Source organism: Falco peregrinus, chromosome 18 (genome assembly GCF_023634155.1).
Source record: "Falco peregrinus isolate bFalPer1 chromosome 18, bFalPer1.pri, whole genome shotgun sequence".
Taxonomy (NCBI): Eukaryota; Metazoa; Chordata; class Aves; order Falconiformes; family Falconidae; genus Falco; species Falco peregrinus.
Window position 1 is genome coordinate 623271 of NC_073738.1, and position 16208 is coordinate 639478.

At 66.6% G+C, this 16208-nt stretch overlaps 1 protein-coding gene across 4 annotated transcripts; it reads right to left on the minus strand.

Moving 5' to 3' along the window:
* Positions 1-3432: 3432 nt before the first annotated feature.
* On the minus strand, positions 3433-15586 carry ADAM11 (ADAM metallopeptidase domain 11). 4 transcript variants are annotated; one of them, XM_055790042.1, is made up of 27 exons: positions 15364-15585; positions 14165-14343; positions 12892-12968; positions 12423-12489; positions 11627-11712; positions 11469-11535; positions 11263-11311; positions 11084-11151; positions 10630-10704; positions 10463-10534; positions 9724-9890; positions 9554-9638; positions 9382-9472; positions 9217-9268; positions 8973-9072; positions 8571-8642; positions 8381-8473; positions 8189-8269; positions 8056-8106; positions 7493-7556; positions 7312-7411; positions 7118-7237; positions 6873-7041; positions 6679-6793; positions 6327-6417; positions 5805-5822; positions 5341-5487 (listed from the first exon to the last, which is right to left on the minus strand). In XM_055790042.1, the coding sequence occupies exons 1-27, from the start codon at positions 15419-15421 to the stop codon at positions 5472-5474; spliced, it is 2283 nt and encodes a 760-aa protein (XP_055646017.1). In that variant the 5' UTR covers positions 15422-15585; the 3' UTR covers positions 5341-5471. The 4 variants fall into 4 exon arrangements, with proteins under 4 accessions (XP_055646015.1, XP_055646018.1, XP_055646017.1 ...); XM_055790040.1 differs by lacking the exon at positions 6327-6417 and having other exon boundaries at positions 3433-5487; positions 15364-15586; XM_055790041.1 differs by lacking the exon at positions 5341-5487 and having other exon boundaries at positions 5641-5822.
* Positions 15587-16208: the final 622 nt, after the last annotated feature.

Sequence of the window (16208 nt, forward strand, 5' to 3'; positions counted from 1 at the left end):
CGGGGAGCTAGAGCAGGCTCTGTGCTTCCATCCTCTCTGTCCTCTTCTCTCTCCCTCTCCAGACCTCAGTTTCCCACCCAGAATAGAGGGGTGACACAGCCAAAAGAAGTCGCGCTGTCTTCCAGCATTGTCACTGGAGTGGAAAGCCCCTGTGGCTTGAGGGCGTGGGTGCGTGACTGGGGTGCTTCAAACAGGGGAGGGACAGACGGACAGCCGCTGTGCCGTGCGATTGTGTCAGCCTTCGGAGCGTTTCCCAGCTGGAAAACCTGCGTCCTGGTTTGCGGTCAGAGTTCAGTTCAGGTTCTTCATTTATGTGCGTGGAAAATTAGGACATACTTTGTTCAGCCTCCTTGTGCAGCCAGTATTTGGGGTGTTAACTTTCTCTGGCCTGTGATTTATCCCCCAAGAATACTCCCTTCAGGATGACATTTCCCCGTTTCACTTCACACAGCAGCGTTGCCTCCTGACCATCTTGATGGCTCCCTCTGCTCTCAAAAGCTGACCCAATGTCTCCACTTTTTTAGGAGCACAAGAGCTGGAAAATCATAGCCTCCCTCTGTCCGCATAAGCTGCCGCTCACGTGGCAGCCCCCCATGCTGCGGCCTCTGCCGCAACCGTGTTCCCGGGGAGTCCTTGAGGACTTTCTTCCTTGTGTGCACCCTAAAAGCAACGCCTGCCTCATTAGATTATAGCTGAAAAATCACAGCCAGATGGTCAATCGTGAGCTTCGGCAACCAAAGGAGCGGAGATATTTTAGGTTCAAGGGTTTCCCATTATGTAATGGCACAGACACAGAGGTGGCTGTCTTGGTTTCTTATTTCTTTGGATTTACATATAATGAAGGATTTTAGGGGTTTTTTTTCCCATTTCAGGTTTTTGAGATTGGCTGGATCCATCTTAGAGACCCATTGCTGCTTTCAGCAAAAAGAGGGGCAAATGAGTCCCCGAGTTTATCCCCGTGAAGCGACAGCTGTTCAGCCAGGCGCATCCCCCAGGCCTGCCCAAACCGTCGCTCCCTGCGCATCCTTCCAGGTGTGCGTTACGGGGGGATGCACCACACTGGGACCGGGGGGAGAGCTCCGCAAGTGACCTCAGAGGAACTGACAAACCGCTACCGACCTCGCAGCCGTTGTTGGAGGAGCATCTCGGCACCCAGCCTGGAAATGGGAGACTGTGGCTTCTCCCTCGGGCGATGTGGCTAGCCTTTAGCAAGTGTGGCTAAAGGCTGGCGGTGGTCGATGAGGAGCGTGGAGCAGAGCTGAGCGCAGGGACTGGTCTCTAGCATAAAACTGGCAGGTTAGGACCTGGGAAAGGAGCTCGAGAGGCAGAAATGCTGCAGCATCTGGCCAGCCTGTGCTCTGCCTTTTGGGGCAGCCTCTTTTCAAGGCAGAGGAGCCGGGTGCTGTGACGGAGGAACCTAGAAAGGAGCTGGAAAAGGTTGTGGTGGAAAGGAGCAGCAGCGTGGGGCGCTGAGTGCCTCTGTGCACTGGACCCTCCTGCCAAGGAGCATCTCCTGTGTGCCGGGCAGGCCTGACCTCGCCGTGGTGTCCTCGTGAGCCTCCCTGGCACCGCAGCGGTGCTGGTGAGCAGGACCCTGCGCTGAGCGAGGGGCGCAGGGGCTGCCTAACCCTGCGGGGCCGCAGCGCGGAGCTGGGCCGACTTTAACTCATGTTTTTTGCCCTCCTGACCCTGAAGGCCCTGAATAACTTGAGATTTAGAAACAGTCTGTGCATCTGGAATATTTCTGGCTCACTCATCATGCTGGTATCTAGACACCAGCCCAAAATAGCTCCTTGCCAAGATGCACCTCAGTTCTGGCTGGTAGCAAATCCGCAGCCGAAGTCCTTAAGGGGTATAAAGACATCTCGGCTGTAGCAGGCTCACGACAGCACAGGGAGAAACGGGCTGTTTGCTCTGAGCCTTGCCCTGCCAGGGGAGGACCCTGCGGCTGAGGAGGCAGTGAGGATGGGGGGTGGCTCCTGCCACAGACCCCCCCAGCTCAGCTGGCTGCTGGCCTCGCACTCCCTGCCATGGCCGGAGGCTCCTCCGGCATCTTCCCCGCCCCTCACTGCCTCCTGCGAGGCCTTGGCTGGAGGGGACAGAGCGAGCGGGTGACGGTGATTGCTTTAATAAGATGGACTTGACCCTTCTGAAACGAGGAGAGAGACCCTGCCTGGGGGTGGGTCCCCCTGCGGGAGGCAGCACCCCGAGGAGCACCCGGGCAGCACCCCAAGGTGCTCCCGGGCACCCCCAGCACTGCAAGTGGGGCAGAGCTGGCAGCACGTGTCGTCACGCACCCCAGCAGACTGGGACGCGAGTCTCCGCGGCACTGAATCCAGGTGTGGTTTTGTGCCGCGCACCAGAGTGGGTCCCTCGGGGGCTCTGCAGGGCAAGGGGCGCCCCCAGCCCCACAGGTTGGGGGCTCAGCCGCTCCGGGGTGGGTTGTTGCCCTGAATCCCACCCTTGTCCCTGGCTGGCAGAGAAGGGACCCCCCCGGGAAGTAACGTTCTGTGGGCAGGGGGCTGCTGGGCCTCTCCTGCTGCTGCCAGCGCCAAGGGGGGCGGCAGCAACACTCGTGTGGTGTCCCCCATCTGCCACCGACTTTGCCATCAAAGGGCGCTGAACAGGGAGGGCGGGCTGCAGCCCCTTCCCCGCTGCAGCCCCTTCCCCAGCCTGTGCCTTTGTCCTCGGGCTCCATCCGGCCAGCTCGGGGCTGGGCGCTGCGGGGGCGCGCGTGGCCCTGGAGCAGCTCGGGGAAGTCGGAGCATCCCCCGCTCCGTCGCGGCTGGGCTGGGGGAGCCCTCTCGTGGCTGATGTGCCGAGCAGGAGGCGGCTGTGCCGAGCACCACCCGTCGGTCTCACGGGAAGATGCTCCATCCTTGTGGGGCCCTATCCCCGAGTCCCCGTCTGCCAGGGGCTGCTCACCCTGCTGCAGAGCCAGGCGGGATCCTGCACGGCACTAACCCAGCCTATGTCCCTGGGAGGGGGTGGGAACCTGTCCCTGTGTCCCTGAGCAGCCTTTGTGTCCCAGAGATGAGCAAGGGACCGGTCCCCATGCTGGGACAGTGACTGGTGCGCACGGGGTGACAGGGATGGAGCAGTGTCCTCACTCTGGGACAGGCGCAGGACTGAGCGTCTCTGTGGTGGGACAGGGAGCCACGTGTCCCTGCGGTGGGGCAGGGTCCCCAGCTGGGCAGAAGCGCAGAGGGGGAGCACTCGACACATGCCATCGTCTCCATACGATGGGAACCCCGACTGAGAAATGAACTGGAGATGGGCCAGGGGGGAGTGTGGGACGTGGGGAGGCCATCGGTGGGATGAGGTGGAGGGGACCAGGGGCTGGAGCATCCTCGTGGATGAAATTTGGGGAGGCTTGTGCCACCCTGGCACCGTGCTTCCCACCCCCAGCACTGGTGAAAAGCAGAAATCCCATTGTTTTCCAAATCTTTATTGTAAATAAATTCTGCAACATTGCAGGAGGCTTCCCGGGGACTGAAGCCAGGGCCGAGCGAGGAGCACGTGGCGGCTCCGGCAACGGCAGCTCCGGCAGCGGCGATGGCAGCTCCCCGGTGCGTGCAAAGCAGGAGTGCGAGATGAGGCGCGAGTGTTCGGCTGTGGGCAGCAAAGCCCCCACCCCATGACCCCAGGCCCCATCCCAGCTGTGGGCGGTAGCGCAGAGCGAGGCGGTGCAGGATGGCGGTGAGGCCGGCGGTGAGTTGGCGGGGCGGGGGTTTACCACCCCCCCAGTGTGCTTGTCCACTGCCACGTGCTGGGATGGGGCCCATCAGCTCGGTCTGCTGGGGGTGGGAGGGGGTCCGGGGAGGGGGAAGGTTTGCTCTCTTGGATCTGGAAGCACTGGGTGCACCCCCCATCCCAGCCGCGCTCCCTCCCTGGCACGTCCGCGGCAGCACCAGTGGTACTGCCTGACCTTACAGCATTAAAATCATTAAGAAAAAAAACCCCAATATTTTTTTTATATATATATATATATATATATATTAATGTCCCCAAACCCAGTGACAATGGCGGCTTCTTACTCTGAAACAAGGGGCATCCCCTCGCTGCGGGGACCACCCCAGCACTGTGGCCATGACAGCTGTGGGGACATTGTGGTGACAGTGCTGGAGGTGCGGGGGTTGGGCCAGACCCCCTGTGCTGGTGGTGGCCCCAGGTCCTGTGTTCTCCAGCCCATTGCTGATAGGTCACATGGCGAGCCGCCACCAAAGCCAAGCCTGGGGACATCTGCCCACCCCCTGTCCTGCTGTCGCCTCCCAGTCCTGGCTGGTGCCACCACAGCCAAGGCACCCATGGGTGCTGTGGGTGCCCAGCTGGGCTGTCACACAGTACTGGGGGCCACCACATGCCTCAGCCATGGCTGAGCTTGGGGACATCCTTGGTCACCCTCTACCCCCTTGGCAAAGGGGCCCAGAGGTGGTTAAGGGAGGGCACTAAGGGGCCACCCCCAACCTGCTGTGGACATGGAGTGTTGTTCCCCCCTGTCCCCCCACCAAGTGTCACCAGGAGTGTTGCCACACGATGCAGCGTCATCAGTGGTTGCAGGGACTGGTGTGGGCTCCCGGTGCTCTGTGGTGCTGTGGGTTGGGTGGCCTCATGGAGCCACCCCATGCAGGGTGACGTGGGGATGGGGTGACACATCCCACCCACCTGCCATGGGGATGAGGACACCCAGCAGGTGCTGGACACCAGGGGACAGGTGCCACCAGCCTGCTGTGGAACTGGGGTGACACCCCCCAGGCAGCCCCATGTGCCACCAGCCCGGGGCTCACCCTGTACCCCAGACACCCAAGGTGGGCCCTGCTGTCACCTGCCCCCCACTTCCCTCACCCCAGTGCCACCAGTTTGGAGCTCACCCATGGGTGACAGTCCCCAGTGCTGGGGACCTTGGTCTCCCACAGCTGGGTGGGCACAGCCATGAGATTTGGGAGCAGGAGGGAGTTTGGGGGGGGACATGCCTCACATGCTGAGCTGCTTGGGGGGGGGGGGGGGGGCACGTCTGGGGGTGCCATCCCAGCCCCCATGGACCCCATCCCAGACCTGGCGTCTGGGCTGGGGGGGACACGGCTCCCAGGCCCTGCACTGGGGAGGGGTGCTGGCCTGGTGCTGGGGTGTACTGGCCTCGTTCTGGGCTATACTGGCTTGCTGTTTGGAGGACCCAGGCCCCCAAGCCGGAAGATGCTGATGGGGGTCAGAGGGGGGGATGTGGGGCTGAGGGGGGGGGGTGGTCCCCGCTCACCCCTGCAGGTACATTCATCCCAGTGCTGGGAGTACTGCCAGCCCCAGGGTCGGGGCTGGGGGCTGTGTACATTCGTGGTGGTGCGGTGGGGGTCGGGGGGGGTGGTCCCGGGTGCCCCCCCCAGCTCTCCTCCTCAGCCGGGCTCTCAGCAGCGGTGCCCCATTGAATTGCTGTTAATGAGGTGCTGGGGAGGGTGTGTGGGGCAGCGCAGCCCTGCTCAGGCCCCCCCGGACCTGCAACACAGAAGTGGGGTGCGTTTAGTGTGGGGCTGTGACACGGTGGGGACACACGGGGGGACACTGAGCTGAATAGAGCTAGCACCGGGGGGGGCTGCTGCCAGGCCCCCCCCAGCCGCTGTCTCTTTTCAGCTGTGAGGGGCACAGAGATGGAGACAGCACGGCCGGACACACAGCGACATGGACAGACGGGCCCGGCCGGGGGGCTCCCACGCTGTCAGGCTGCCGGACGGTGATGGTGACATTAACGGTGACGAGGAGGAGACGAGGGGGGGGGGGGGGGCAGTTACACTCCCTGCTGCGCCGGGTCGTACCTTCCTCGGCGGATGTTCCTTGGGGGGTGGCAGGGGGGAGAAGAGAGGAGAGTTAGTGCCACCCCTGTGTCCCTGCCGTCCTCCCCAGTGTCACCCGCCTGCAGTGTCCCTGGTCCCACAGGCAGCAGACGTGTCCCAGTGCCAGGCAGCAGCACACGCACGGGGGCCACCGACACAGCCCCCACCCCAGTACCCCATGCTCAGGGACGGACATGGCCAGGACTGAGTGAGGGGCCAGGGTGACAGTGAACCCCCAGCGCCACGTGCAGGCAGGGCAGGCAGGGCCAGGACAGCAGGCAGGGGCTGGGGACAAGGGACGAGGCAGGGACACAGGAACCAGGCAGCCCCAGCCCGCAGGGGACCACAGCACAAGTGATGTCCAGCTGGGGGGAGACTGGCAGTGCCCCCACCCACGGGTGTCCCCAGGAGCGTTGGGGCTGGCCCTGGCGCAGTGATGGTGAGCAGGGGGGACGTGGCTGGTGACAGCAGCGGGGGGGGACGAGCCATGCAGTGGCTGCTTACTTAAATCCCCAGCCTGTCCCCCCTAGGACGATGGCAGCCACCAGCACGGCCCCCGCGATGGAGCCGATAATGATATTGGTGCCACTGGGACCTGTGACAGAGGGGACAGGGAGGAGGGGACATCGACACACATCAGTGGGGAGGGGACACAGCCCCAGGGCAGCGCTAGTGCCCTGGGGACCGGGGAGGGGGCGAGAGCCAGCTGTGCCCAGCTGAGCTGCGGCACCAGGGTGGGGGGGACACCCTGGGGGTGGCTGGGAACAAAGCAGGACACCCCCGCCGGTGGGGACGGGGGGTGGCAGGGATGTGGGGAGCACCCCTCCCCCACCCCCACCCCGCGGGGTGCACGGACCCTTGTATCGTTCAGTCTCTCCCGTCGGCTTTGGCTCAGGGATGGGGTCGTAGACGCTGCAGTCCTTCCCTGTCCACTCGGCCCGGCAGATGCACTTGCCCTCATTGCTGCAAACCTGTGAGGGGACAGTGTCACCCTGCCCACCGCTGTGGCACCCCCCTGAGGTCCCATTTGTCCCCCTCCATGTCCCTCACCCCGTGGTCGAAGCAGATCTTCCCATCCCAGCTGCCGGGGCAGGAGCTGAAGTTAAAGGCGGTGGCTGGAAGGCATTTGCGGTCGAGACACAGCATGCCGGGGCCGCAGGGCGTCCCGTCCTCCACGTAGCTCAGGTCCGAGCCGTCCACCAGCTGCACGTGGCCTCCCCTGCACCAGGATGGCGAGAGCAGGTGACACTGGGACCCCCCCCGGACATCCCTGTCCCCACAGCGGTGGCACCCACCTGCAGTCCACGTAGCGGTTTTGGTGGAAGAAGGTGGTGGTGGTGATCTCGCCGCTGAGCTCACCCAGCCGGGGCGCACCCGAGATGTTGGCGCAGAGGAGGAAGCCGCAGAGAACATCCCTGCAAGGCACCAGTGGCATCACTGGTGTGGGCAGGTGGCACCCGTGAGGGGACGCAGGACACGGCTCACTCACTGCTTGTTGCACTGCATCCAGCCCAGACCCTCGTGCCCGCAGTTGCCCCTCTCCGTCCCCTCCACATTGAGCTTCTCATAGCAGAAGCGCTCAGCCGAGCCTGGGAAAAAATGTCACTCGCTCATCACCTGCTGTCCCCCCTCCCCGCCCCTAGCAAAGCCACCCCAGGGCTGACACTTACCATGGCCCCACAACGCGTTGCACTGCCGGTCTCTTGTCTTGCAGCGCCCACCGTAGCATCGTCCCTGGGAAGCAGGGAGAGGGGTCGGGGCTGCAGGGGGGGCTCATGCACGTGTGGGCGGCCGTGGGGGTGCTGCAAGGACGATGGCACCCCCCCACGTGCGTGCTTGGCCCCAGGACCACCTGCATGGGCAGGTTCACGTGGCACAGGGTCCGGGGAGCCACGTGTGCATGCACGCAGCCACGGGACGGTGTTGGGGCACAGGGACCCCCGCACGTGTGCGCACGGAGGGTTTGCACGACCCATCGCCACGGGCGAGTCAGCACAGGCTGCAGCTGTGGATGCTTGGGAAGTCTTGTGGGATACGGGTCCACGGCCACACGCGTGGAAGGCACACGGCACAGGGACCGCAGCCCTGGCTCGCAGGGGAGCCACGGGAGCCGGCTCACCCCGCTGCGTGGCTCAGCCACGGCCGCAGCCGCCAGCTTGCGCAAGCGCCAGGATGCTGGAGCCCACAGGGACATGCCTGACACCATGGCCACGTCCCGCTGCGCCGGACTCACCTGCTCGTTTTCACAGAAGTAGCCATCCAGCTTGTGGAGGTTGGGGGGACACTGGGGGTACACGGAGAAGAGGATGGGTGATGCCGCGTGGCCCCGCTACATGTCGCGCCGTGTCCACCCCAGCCCGGCTCACCTGGCTGGAGTCCCCGGTGCAGCTCTCAGGGATGTCACATTCGTTCACGGCCTCCCGGCAGGACACGCCACGTGGCTCGTACTGCACCCAGGGGATGAAGCCGCCACGTCAGGAGCCTGTGGCATGGGACCCCCAGCAGCCCACCGAATCCGGCCCCGTGGGACGCCAGCTCCAGACCCCCCAGCCCCAGACCTTGCAGCCTTTGCAGCAGAGCCCGTCGCTGCACATGGCGTCGTGGGTCAGCGTGCACTTCTTGCAGCAGTTTCCCCCGCTCTTGGCGCACTCCTGCTGGGACAGCAGCCACAGCCACAGCGTATCAGCCACCCGGCAATGCCGGTGGCCCCAGCACGACCGTGGCGAGCAGAGCCCGGTCCCCGCTCACCGCCAGCGAGCCGCAGTCGCACTCCTCGCCCGCCTCCACGAAGCCATTGCCACACTCTGGAGGGTCCAGGAGCTGCCGGGACCAAGGAGAAGGACACGACACACACATGAGAGATGCTGGGGGAGCCCCCAGCTGGGTGCTGCCATGAGCCCCCCAAAAAGGGCATCGTGTCCCCAGGGAACGGCAGGACGCCCAGACCGCTCGCTTGCTGCTGCCGAGCGCAAGGGTCCGGCTCTGGCCCCCACCGGGGACACAGGGGTCAGTGCTGGTGCTGTTACCTTGGACATGGCAGGGGCTGGGGGAGACCGTGAGTCCCAGGGGACCCTCGGAGCTGCCCCCAGAGCATTGTGCCCCCCCTGCGACAGCTGCCTCAGGGTCGGGGGGGCTGGGGGGCCCCGTTACCTTCAGGGGTTTGTTGAAGAGGCAGCTGCCACCGCCGTCCTGCAGGAACTGGTTGTACTCGTCGATGCTGCAGCGGGAGAACTTGCGGGGGAGGTAGTACCTGCAGGGCAGGGACCACCATCACCCCCCCGTGCCACCCGCCTGGCACCCAAATGGGGCAGGACCCCCCCCCCCTCCCCCGCTGGGAGCAGTGACACGGGGCATGCAGGGGATGGTGGCAGTGCCACCCTGAGCAGGCACCCACCCTGTGTCCTCCATGATGCAGCCCAGCCACGAGTCCGGACACCGGCAGTCCCCTGGGAGGAGAGGAGAGGGGCTGGGAGCGTGGGCTGTCCCACCGCCAGCTTGGTGGCACCAGGGGGTGTCCCCCGCACTGTCCCCATCCCGCTCCCGGGGGGACAGCGGGTACCTGCAGCCATGCGGTGCTTATTCCACATCATGCCCACGTTCTGCCCCAGTGTCTGCGCCAGTGTCACTGCCATGGCGGCCACGTTGCCGTACTGCGCGGGAGGGATGGGGGAGTCACCAGAGGGACCCCCCTGACCCCCAGCCCGCTCTCATGGGGGTCTCGCCGCACTCACCTCGTTGACCCCCCCCGCACGGGCGGGTGAGCAGATGCCCCCCACGAAGGCGGTGCCGCTGCGGCTGCTCTGAAATGTGCGACCCCTGCAAGGCAGAGGACGGTGAGGATGGTGGGGACAGGCAGCAGCAGCCCCTGGCCCCGGGGAGGTGACGTGGACGCGGCACTCACGAGAAGAGGTGGACGGTGTCACTCTGCTCTGCCGGCCCCTCACGCCGGTACTTCACGAACTCGTTCAGGGTCTCCAGGGAATCCTCCCCCATCCGGATCCGGTCCTCCGAGGCCCATGTCTCCATGGCCACCAGCACGATGCGCGTGTTGAGCTGCTCCTTGTAGATCTGCGGGGATGAAGGGACAACGAGGGGATGGCACTGGGGATGAAAGCCCTGGCTAGGACAAACCCATCAGCTGTCAGGGACAATCCCAGCCAGGGACAACCCTCCCAGGGACAAAGCCACCAGGGATGAACCCCTGGCGAAAAACTCCCTGGGGACAAATTACACCACCACCACCCACCCAGCCAGCCCCAGAGCGGGGCACAGCCCCCCTGGGACAATTCACCCAGGGACAAACCACCAGTAGGACAAACCCACCACATGCTGTAGATGAAACCCCTGGGGACAAATCCCCGAGGAGCCAACCTCCCAGGTGCTGAGGACCAACTCCCCGGGGACAGACCCCGGACAGACCCACCAGGGACAAACCCCCTGGGAATGAAACCCACCCCCAGGAGACAAAGCCACCAGGGACAAACCCCTGGGGACAGACCCACCAGGCACTGGGGACAACCACACCCTCCAGGGATAAACCCCCTGGGGGTCAATACCCACCCCACCCCCCCACCCCCCCCCCCAACAAAGCCACCGGGTGGCCGGGACACTCCCCCCACCCCCCCCGGACCCTCTCTCACCATGTCAGCCAGGTTGACCACGGACTTGGCAAAGTTGCTGGTGAGAACCACGGACTTGCGGAGCTGCAGGAACTGGGGGGCACCAGGGGCCAGGTTGGGCAGGGGGGGGCACCTCAACCCTCCAGCCCACCCCACCAGCCCCCGACCCCCCCCTCCCCCCCGCTCACCAGCTGATGGTCGTTCACCACCGCCAGCTCGATGTACTTGGTCTCGCTGTGAACGGTGTGCTGGGCTCGGCGTACCTGCCACGGGAGCCCACGGCTGAGCTGGCCCCGGCAGCATTTGCCCTCCGAGCCCCACCACAGGCGGGTTGTCCCCCTTAGCGGCTGCCCACAAGGGATGTCTGGGGTGCGTGGAGGGGGGAAAAGCTGCCTGGGGGAGCTTGGGGATCCCCTCTGGTGTTGCCAGTGGGACCCCAGGGCATCCCTGAGGAGCAGCATCCTGCAAACACCTGTCCCCACGAGCGAGCTGGGCTGCACCCGTGGCAGAGCCATGCCATGGGCAAGTGGCCACCCCAGCGAGGCTGAGCCACCAGCTGGGGACCAGCTGGGGTCAAGCATCCTTGTCCCCTGCCCCACGTCACTTGTCTCCTGCCCCAGGTCCCCCACTGTCCCTGCTCACCTGCCGCCGCTGCCGCAGCTTTGGTAACCCGCCTGCACTGCGCGGGTTCAGCGCAGGGAAGAGGCAGCCTGGAAGGAAGGGACAGAGCTGGTGGGGCACAGGACGTGAAGCCATGATGGCCACCGTGGCCACCATCACCAGGCCTCGGGGATGAGCTCCAGCTCCGCGCAAAGGCTCACCTGGTCGCGTGCAGCTGGGTACACGCCGGACAATGTGTGGTCGAAGGCCCTGCCACAGGGAGACGAGTGTCACGGCCACATAGGGCTGTGACAGTGTGGAGGGGGGACTGCCACGTCCCTGTGTCCCCTAGGCTGTAGCCAGACCCGTAACGCTGCAGTGGAGAAACTGAGGCAGGCACGTGGCTGGTCCTGCTGCCACCACTCACCTGCCCGTGCTCGGCGCCCACCTGGGGCTCGATCAGGTAGGTGGCTTTGCCGTCATAGAAGACCCCACTGTAAAGAAAGAGGGAGGTGACAGGGCGCAGAGGGGTGCAGACCCCCCCCAGCCCCCCTTTTGGCCCACCCGGCGGTGGGGGGTACTCACTGCAGGCCCTGACAGCTGGAGAGAGCCACAAAGGAGTGGGGCTGCCCCCGGATCCGGCCCTGGTAGTAGCAGTGCTCCCCCGTGCCCTGCCGGAGCCAGGAGAGGCGTCGGAGCTGGCCAGACCCTGCCCCTGCCCTTGGGTCCCATCCTGCCCGGTGCTGTGCAGACAGCTGCCCCCCTCGGCAGCATCTCCAGGCCGATGGCTCTGGGGTTCGCTGCCTGGCATCCCAGGGTACACCTGGCACCCATGGCACCCGCGGGGACACCCACCGCTGCCCCAGGTGAGGCTGGCAGCACATGGCAAAGCACCCTGGGCATCACCCAGCACCAGCACCCACGTGAGGTGCACGTCACCCACCGGGGGCAGCACCCCGATGCATGGCTGGGCACCCCAGAGCCAGGGGGGCATCCCAAGACCACCCAGGTGGAAATGTTGAGTGGCCGGTGGCCGCTCCTGGGCCTCTGCTGGATTTACAAATCTGCCACTGTGACCCCAGAGCTGGCCTGGCACGGCACGGCACAGGTTAGCACGGTGTGATCCAGCGTGACCCGGCACAGCACAGCACGGATGGGCACGGTGTGATACAGCGTGACCTGGTACTGCACGGGACAGGTTGGCGCCGTGTGATACAGCGTGACACAGCACGGCACGGATTGGCATGGTGTGATACGGTTGTGACCTGGCACAGCACGGCACAGGTTGGCGCGGTGTGATATGGTGTGACCTGGGCATGACGTGACATGCATTGGCGCGGTGTGATCCGTGTGGCCCAGCCCGGCGTGGCGCGCAGCTTACCATGCTGTGGCTGCCGTTGCTGCCCGCGCCGATGTGCCGCTCCACGTAGTGGGAGGCGAGGAGGTGGCTGCCAGGAGCAGGCGGGGGGTGAGGCCGCGGCGGTGGGGAGGAAGAGTAGGAGAAGGAGGGAGACGGCAGCAGCCGTGGCCCTGCCGGCAGTACCCTCATCATGCACCCGCTCACCACCCATCCATGCGGCATCACCCTGGTGTGGGACCCCCCCAGTCTGGGAGGGTGCTGGCACCCCACGAGCCGCCCCGGCACAGGAGCTGGGACAGCTCCACACAGCCCGCCCCGTGTCCCCGAGCACCCGCAGCCTCTCCACCCCTTCCCTACTGCTGGGCGGCAGCAGCAGCCCCACAGTGGGTGCCCCCAGCCCCACAACGGGTGCCCCCAGCCCCACAGTGGGTGCCCCCAGCCCCACAATGGGTGCCACCCAGCCCCACCAGGACCCCTGGGGGCTGCTCACTGGTTCAGCTGGAGGTCGAGGGTGAAGGCCGAGCCGAAGGCACGCACCACGAAGCTCACTCGTGCCAGGTGCAGCCCCTGCAAGACAGCCGGAGCCAACACCACCACCCGCCCCCCGCCCCCCCCCCCCCCCGAAAAAAATTAATATAATAATTAAAAACCCCAAGCCAAATACGCAGCCTGTAAAGGGGCATTTCATGTGGAATTTTTGGGGGTTAAAAATAAAGGGAAACGCTGGGGTTTGCCCCAAAATCATCGCTCCTGCAGCGTGGGGAGGGCCCCCATCCCGCACCCACCTCCTCGGAGCCGCGTTTGGGTGAGTGCTGCCGGAGCATCCCCCCCTCCGCCCCCCCTCGGCCCCGGCCGTGCCTCCCCCCTGCGCTGACCCAGTTCCGCGGCAGGCGCAGCCGCCGAGCCCCGGCATGGGGGAGGATCCCCTGGGGGCTTCGCAGGGCGTGCACGGAGGAGCCCACCCCTCCCTGGGGGCCCCGCCGGCCCCTTGGCCACCGCGCAACTTCCCCGGGAGCGGGGCTCTGCTGCTGCCGCCGGGACTCAGACCCAGATTCCCCAGGATGCGCAGCCGCTCCGTCATCCTCCTCCTCCTCCTCCTCATCATCATCTTCCTCCTCATGATACCCCCCGCCACGCCCCGGCTTTACACCCCCAATCCCCTGGCGCCCGGTGCCTTTACCGGTTTTAAACCCGCTTTGCGGCGGCTGCGGCAACTCGTTCCGCCTTCCTCCCGGCCGGGGCGGGGGTCGACGGCATCGCCCCCCCCAAGCCCCCCCCAGCCCCGGGTGGGACCCGTGTGCCGGTCCCCGGGAGGCTCCGGGGGAGACGCGCGGGGCGGCTCCCACGTGGCCGGGAGCGGGAGCCATGAGCCCATTCACTCTGCAGGAGCCCTGGCCGCTGCCGCTGCCGCCGGTACTGCCGCCGGTACTGCCGCTACTGCCGCCGGTACTGCCGCTACTGCCGCCGGTACTGCCGCTACTGCCGCCGCCGCCGCCGCCTGCCCGCTCCCATTTCACCTCCCCCAGCACCCACACCCCGCGGCCATGGCGGCACACGCCGGGTGCGATCCCCAGGGAGGGATGAAGGCTCCAGCTGAGGATGATGCCGGTGGTCACATGTGTGCCAGGGTGCAGCCAGGCCAGCGACAGCAGCTGCTGGGGGATCCCACCACCCACCAGGGACCTTGCCACCCACCAAGGGACCTTGCCACCCGCCCAGGGACCCCAGAAGGAGAGCGGATGGGGGAACTGCAGTTCACTTACAGGGCCTCCTCCTCCTCCTGCTCCTCTAGGCTCATTCCTGACCCTGGTGTCCAGCTGATGCTTCTGGACTTCTCCCCCCGCGCTCTGCCCCACCAGCCTGCTGGGGTGGGTGACCTGGGAAACCACCCGCCCCTCCGGCCATGCGGCCCGGGGCAGCCGCCGCTGCAGCGCGGTGGGACCTGTGGGCCAGCGCAGCCGGTCACGGTGGCCCAGGGAGGGCTGGGGACACGGCAGGGGGCTGGGATGTGGTCTGGGTGGAACAAAGTGTGGCACTGCATCCCGAGGGGGGCCACGCGTGTCCTAGATGGGATGCCCAGGGGACACAGAGGGTGGGTATGGGATGTGTCCCAGTCTGACAGACATGGTGGGGGGCACCCAGGCATGGTGCTGTGGCCAGGAAGGGACACCCAGGGAGCATGGGCTGGGGGGGTGGGTGCCCAGGGGACATGTGGGGACCAGGATGGGGATGTACCCGGGAGGGGAAGCTCGGGGCAGTGGCATGTCCTAGAGGGGACGCCCATGGGTCGTGGTAAAGTGATGCATCCCAGAGGGGGGGGCAGGGGACGTGGGGGACCCCCAGCAACGCCGTTGTACCTGGCGGGGGGTGTCTGGGCACAGGTGCGCATCCTGGAGGGGACGCCTAGGGGACAGGGGGGCCGGGCTAGGGACACCTCCTGAGGGTATGTCCAGGGGACAGGGAAGGCCTCTACAGTGGCACCCCCGAGGGGACACCAAGGGGATGGGAGGGCTGGGGGGGCCCTCGGAGGAGACGCCCAGGGGACAGGGGTCGGGGCGTGATGGGGACACCTCCTGGAGGGACACGCAGGGGACAGAGGAGCCGCTCTGAGGACACCTCCCGCGGGGACACGCAGGGGACACGGGGGTGGGGGCCGCCATGGGGGACACCTCCCTCGGGGACACCCCGGGGCCGGGCTGCGGGGGCGGCAGGTGCGGGGCCGGGGGGGATGGAGGGCCCGGCCCCTCCCGGGGCGCTGCGGGGCGGCGCTGCGGAAAAATGTGTCGATGCAGCGAAAAAGCCGCAGCGGCGGCGGGGCCGGAGCCGGGCTGGGGAGCGGGGCCGGGGAGCGGAGAGCGGGTGCGGGGCCCGGTGCGGGGAGCGGAGAGCGGGTGCGGGGTGCGGAGCCCGGTGCGGGGAGCGGGGCCGGGGAGCGGGGCCCGGTGCGGGGAGCGGGACCTACCTGCCCGCGGGGTGAGCGAGAGCAGCGCGGCCAGCAGCCAGCCCCGCAGCGGGCTCATGGCTCCCTCATAATCCGCGCCGGGCCCGCGGAGCCGGGGACCGTCCCGCCCGACGCTCCGCCGCGGGCCGGGCAGGCAGCGGCCGCCGGGCCGGGAGCGCCGCCCCCGCCCCCTGCACGCGCGCACGGCACCGGGCCCCGCCGCCCCCGGCCCCGGCACCGGCAGCGGCACCGGCAGCGCCCGCCCCGGGGCCGCCCCGCCCCGCCAGGGCCCCGCCGCCCCCCCCGCCCCGGCTGCCGCAGCGCCGCTGGCACCCCGCGGCATTGCAGTACCGGAGCCCCCGGCCGGCATCACCCCGGGCCCCACGCGGTACCGGAGCCCCCCCCGCCCCAAGTCAGCAGAGGGCCACCAGTACTGGACCCCCCTTCTGAGGACGGGACTCCCCGGACCGCGCCAGACCACCCCCCCCCCCAGTACTGGGTACTGCCCCCCCCCCCCCAGCCGGTACCAGACCACCCCCAGTCAGTACAGGACCACCAGTACTGGATGCCCCGCCAAGGACTGGACCCGCCAGCCAGTACCAGACCACTGCCTCCCCCACCCCAAACCAGTACCAGAGCACCCCCTCCCTCCCTCCAACCCATACAGGAACCCCCAACAGTACTGCCCCCCTCAGCCCGTTCAGGACCCCTCACACCAGTACTGCCCCCCCCCCAGCCAGTACCAGACACACACCCCCCCCAGTCAGTATAGGATCATCAGTACTGGACACACACCCCCCCCCCTCCCCCAGGACTGGACTCCTCAGCCAGTACCAGACACCACCCCACCCCTCCCCCCCAGGTAT

What these genes read in the sequence shown, in the direction of transcription:
- ADAM11 (XM_055790040.1), bottom strand. Translation starts at nt 15,421, where the DNA reads ATGAGCCCGCTGCGGGGCTGGCTGCTGGCCGCGCTGCTCTCGCTCACC. An exon ending in TCCAGCTGTCAGGGCCTGCA is followed by an intron (nt 11,536 to 11,626) that starts GTGAGTACCCCC and finishes CTTTCTTTACAG; the next exon opens with TGGGGTCTTCTATGACGGCA. An exon ending in TGCATCATGGAGGACACAGG is followed by an intron (nt 9,073 to 9,216) that starts GTGGGTGCCTGC and finishes CCTGCCCTGCAG; the next exon opens with GTACTACCTCCCCCGCAAGT.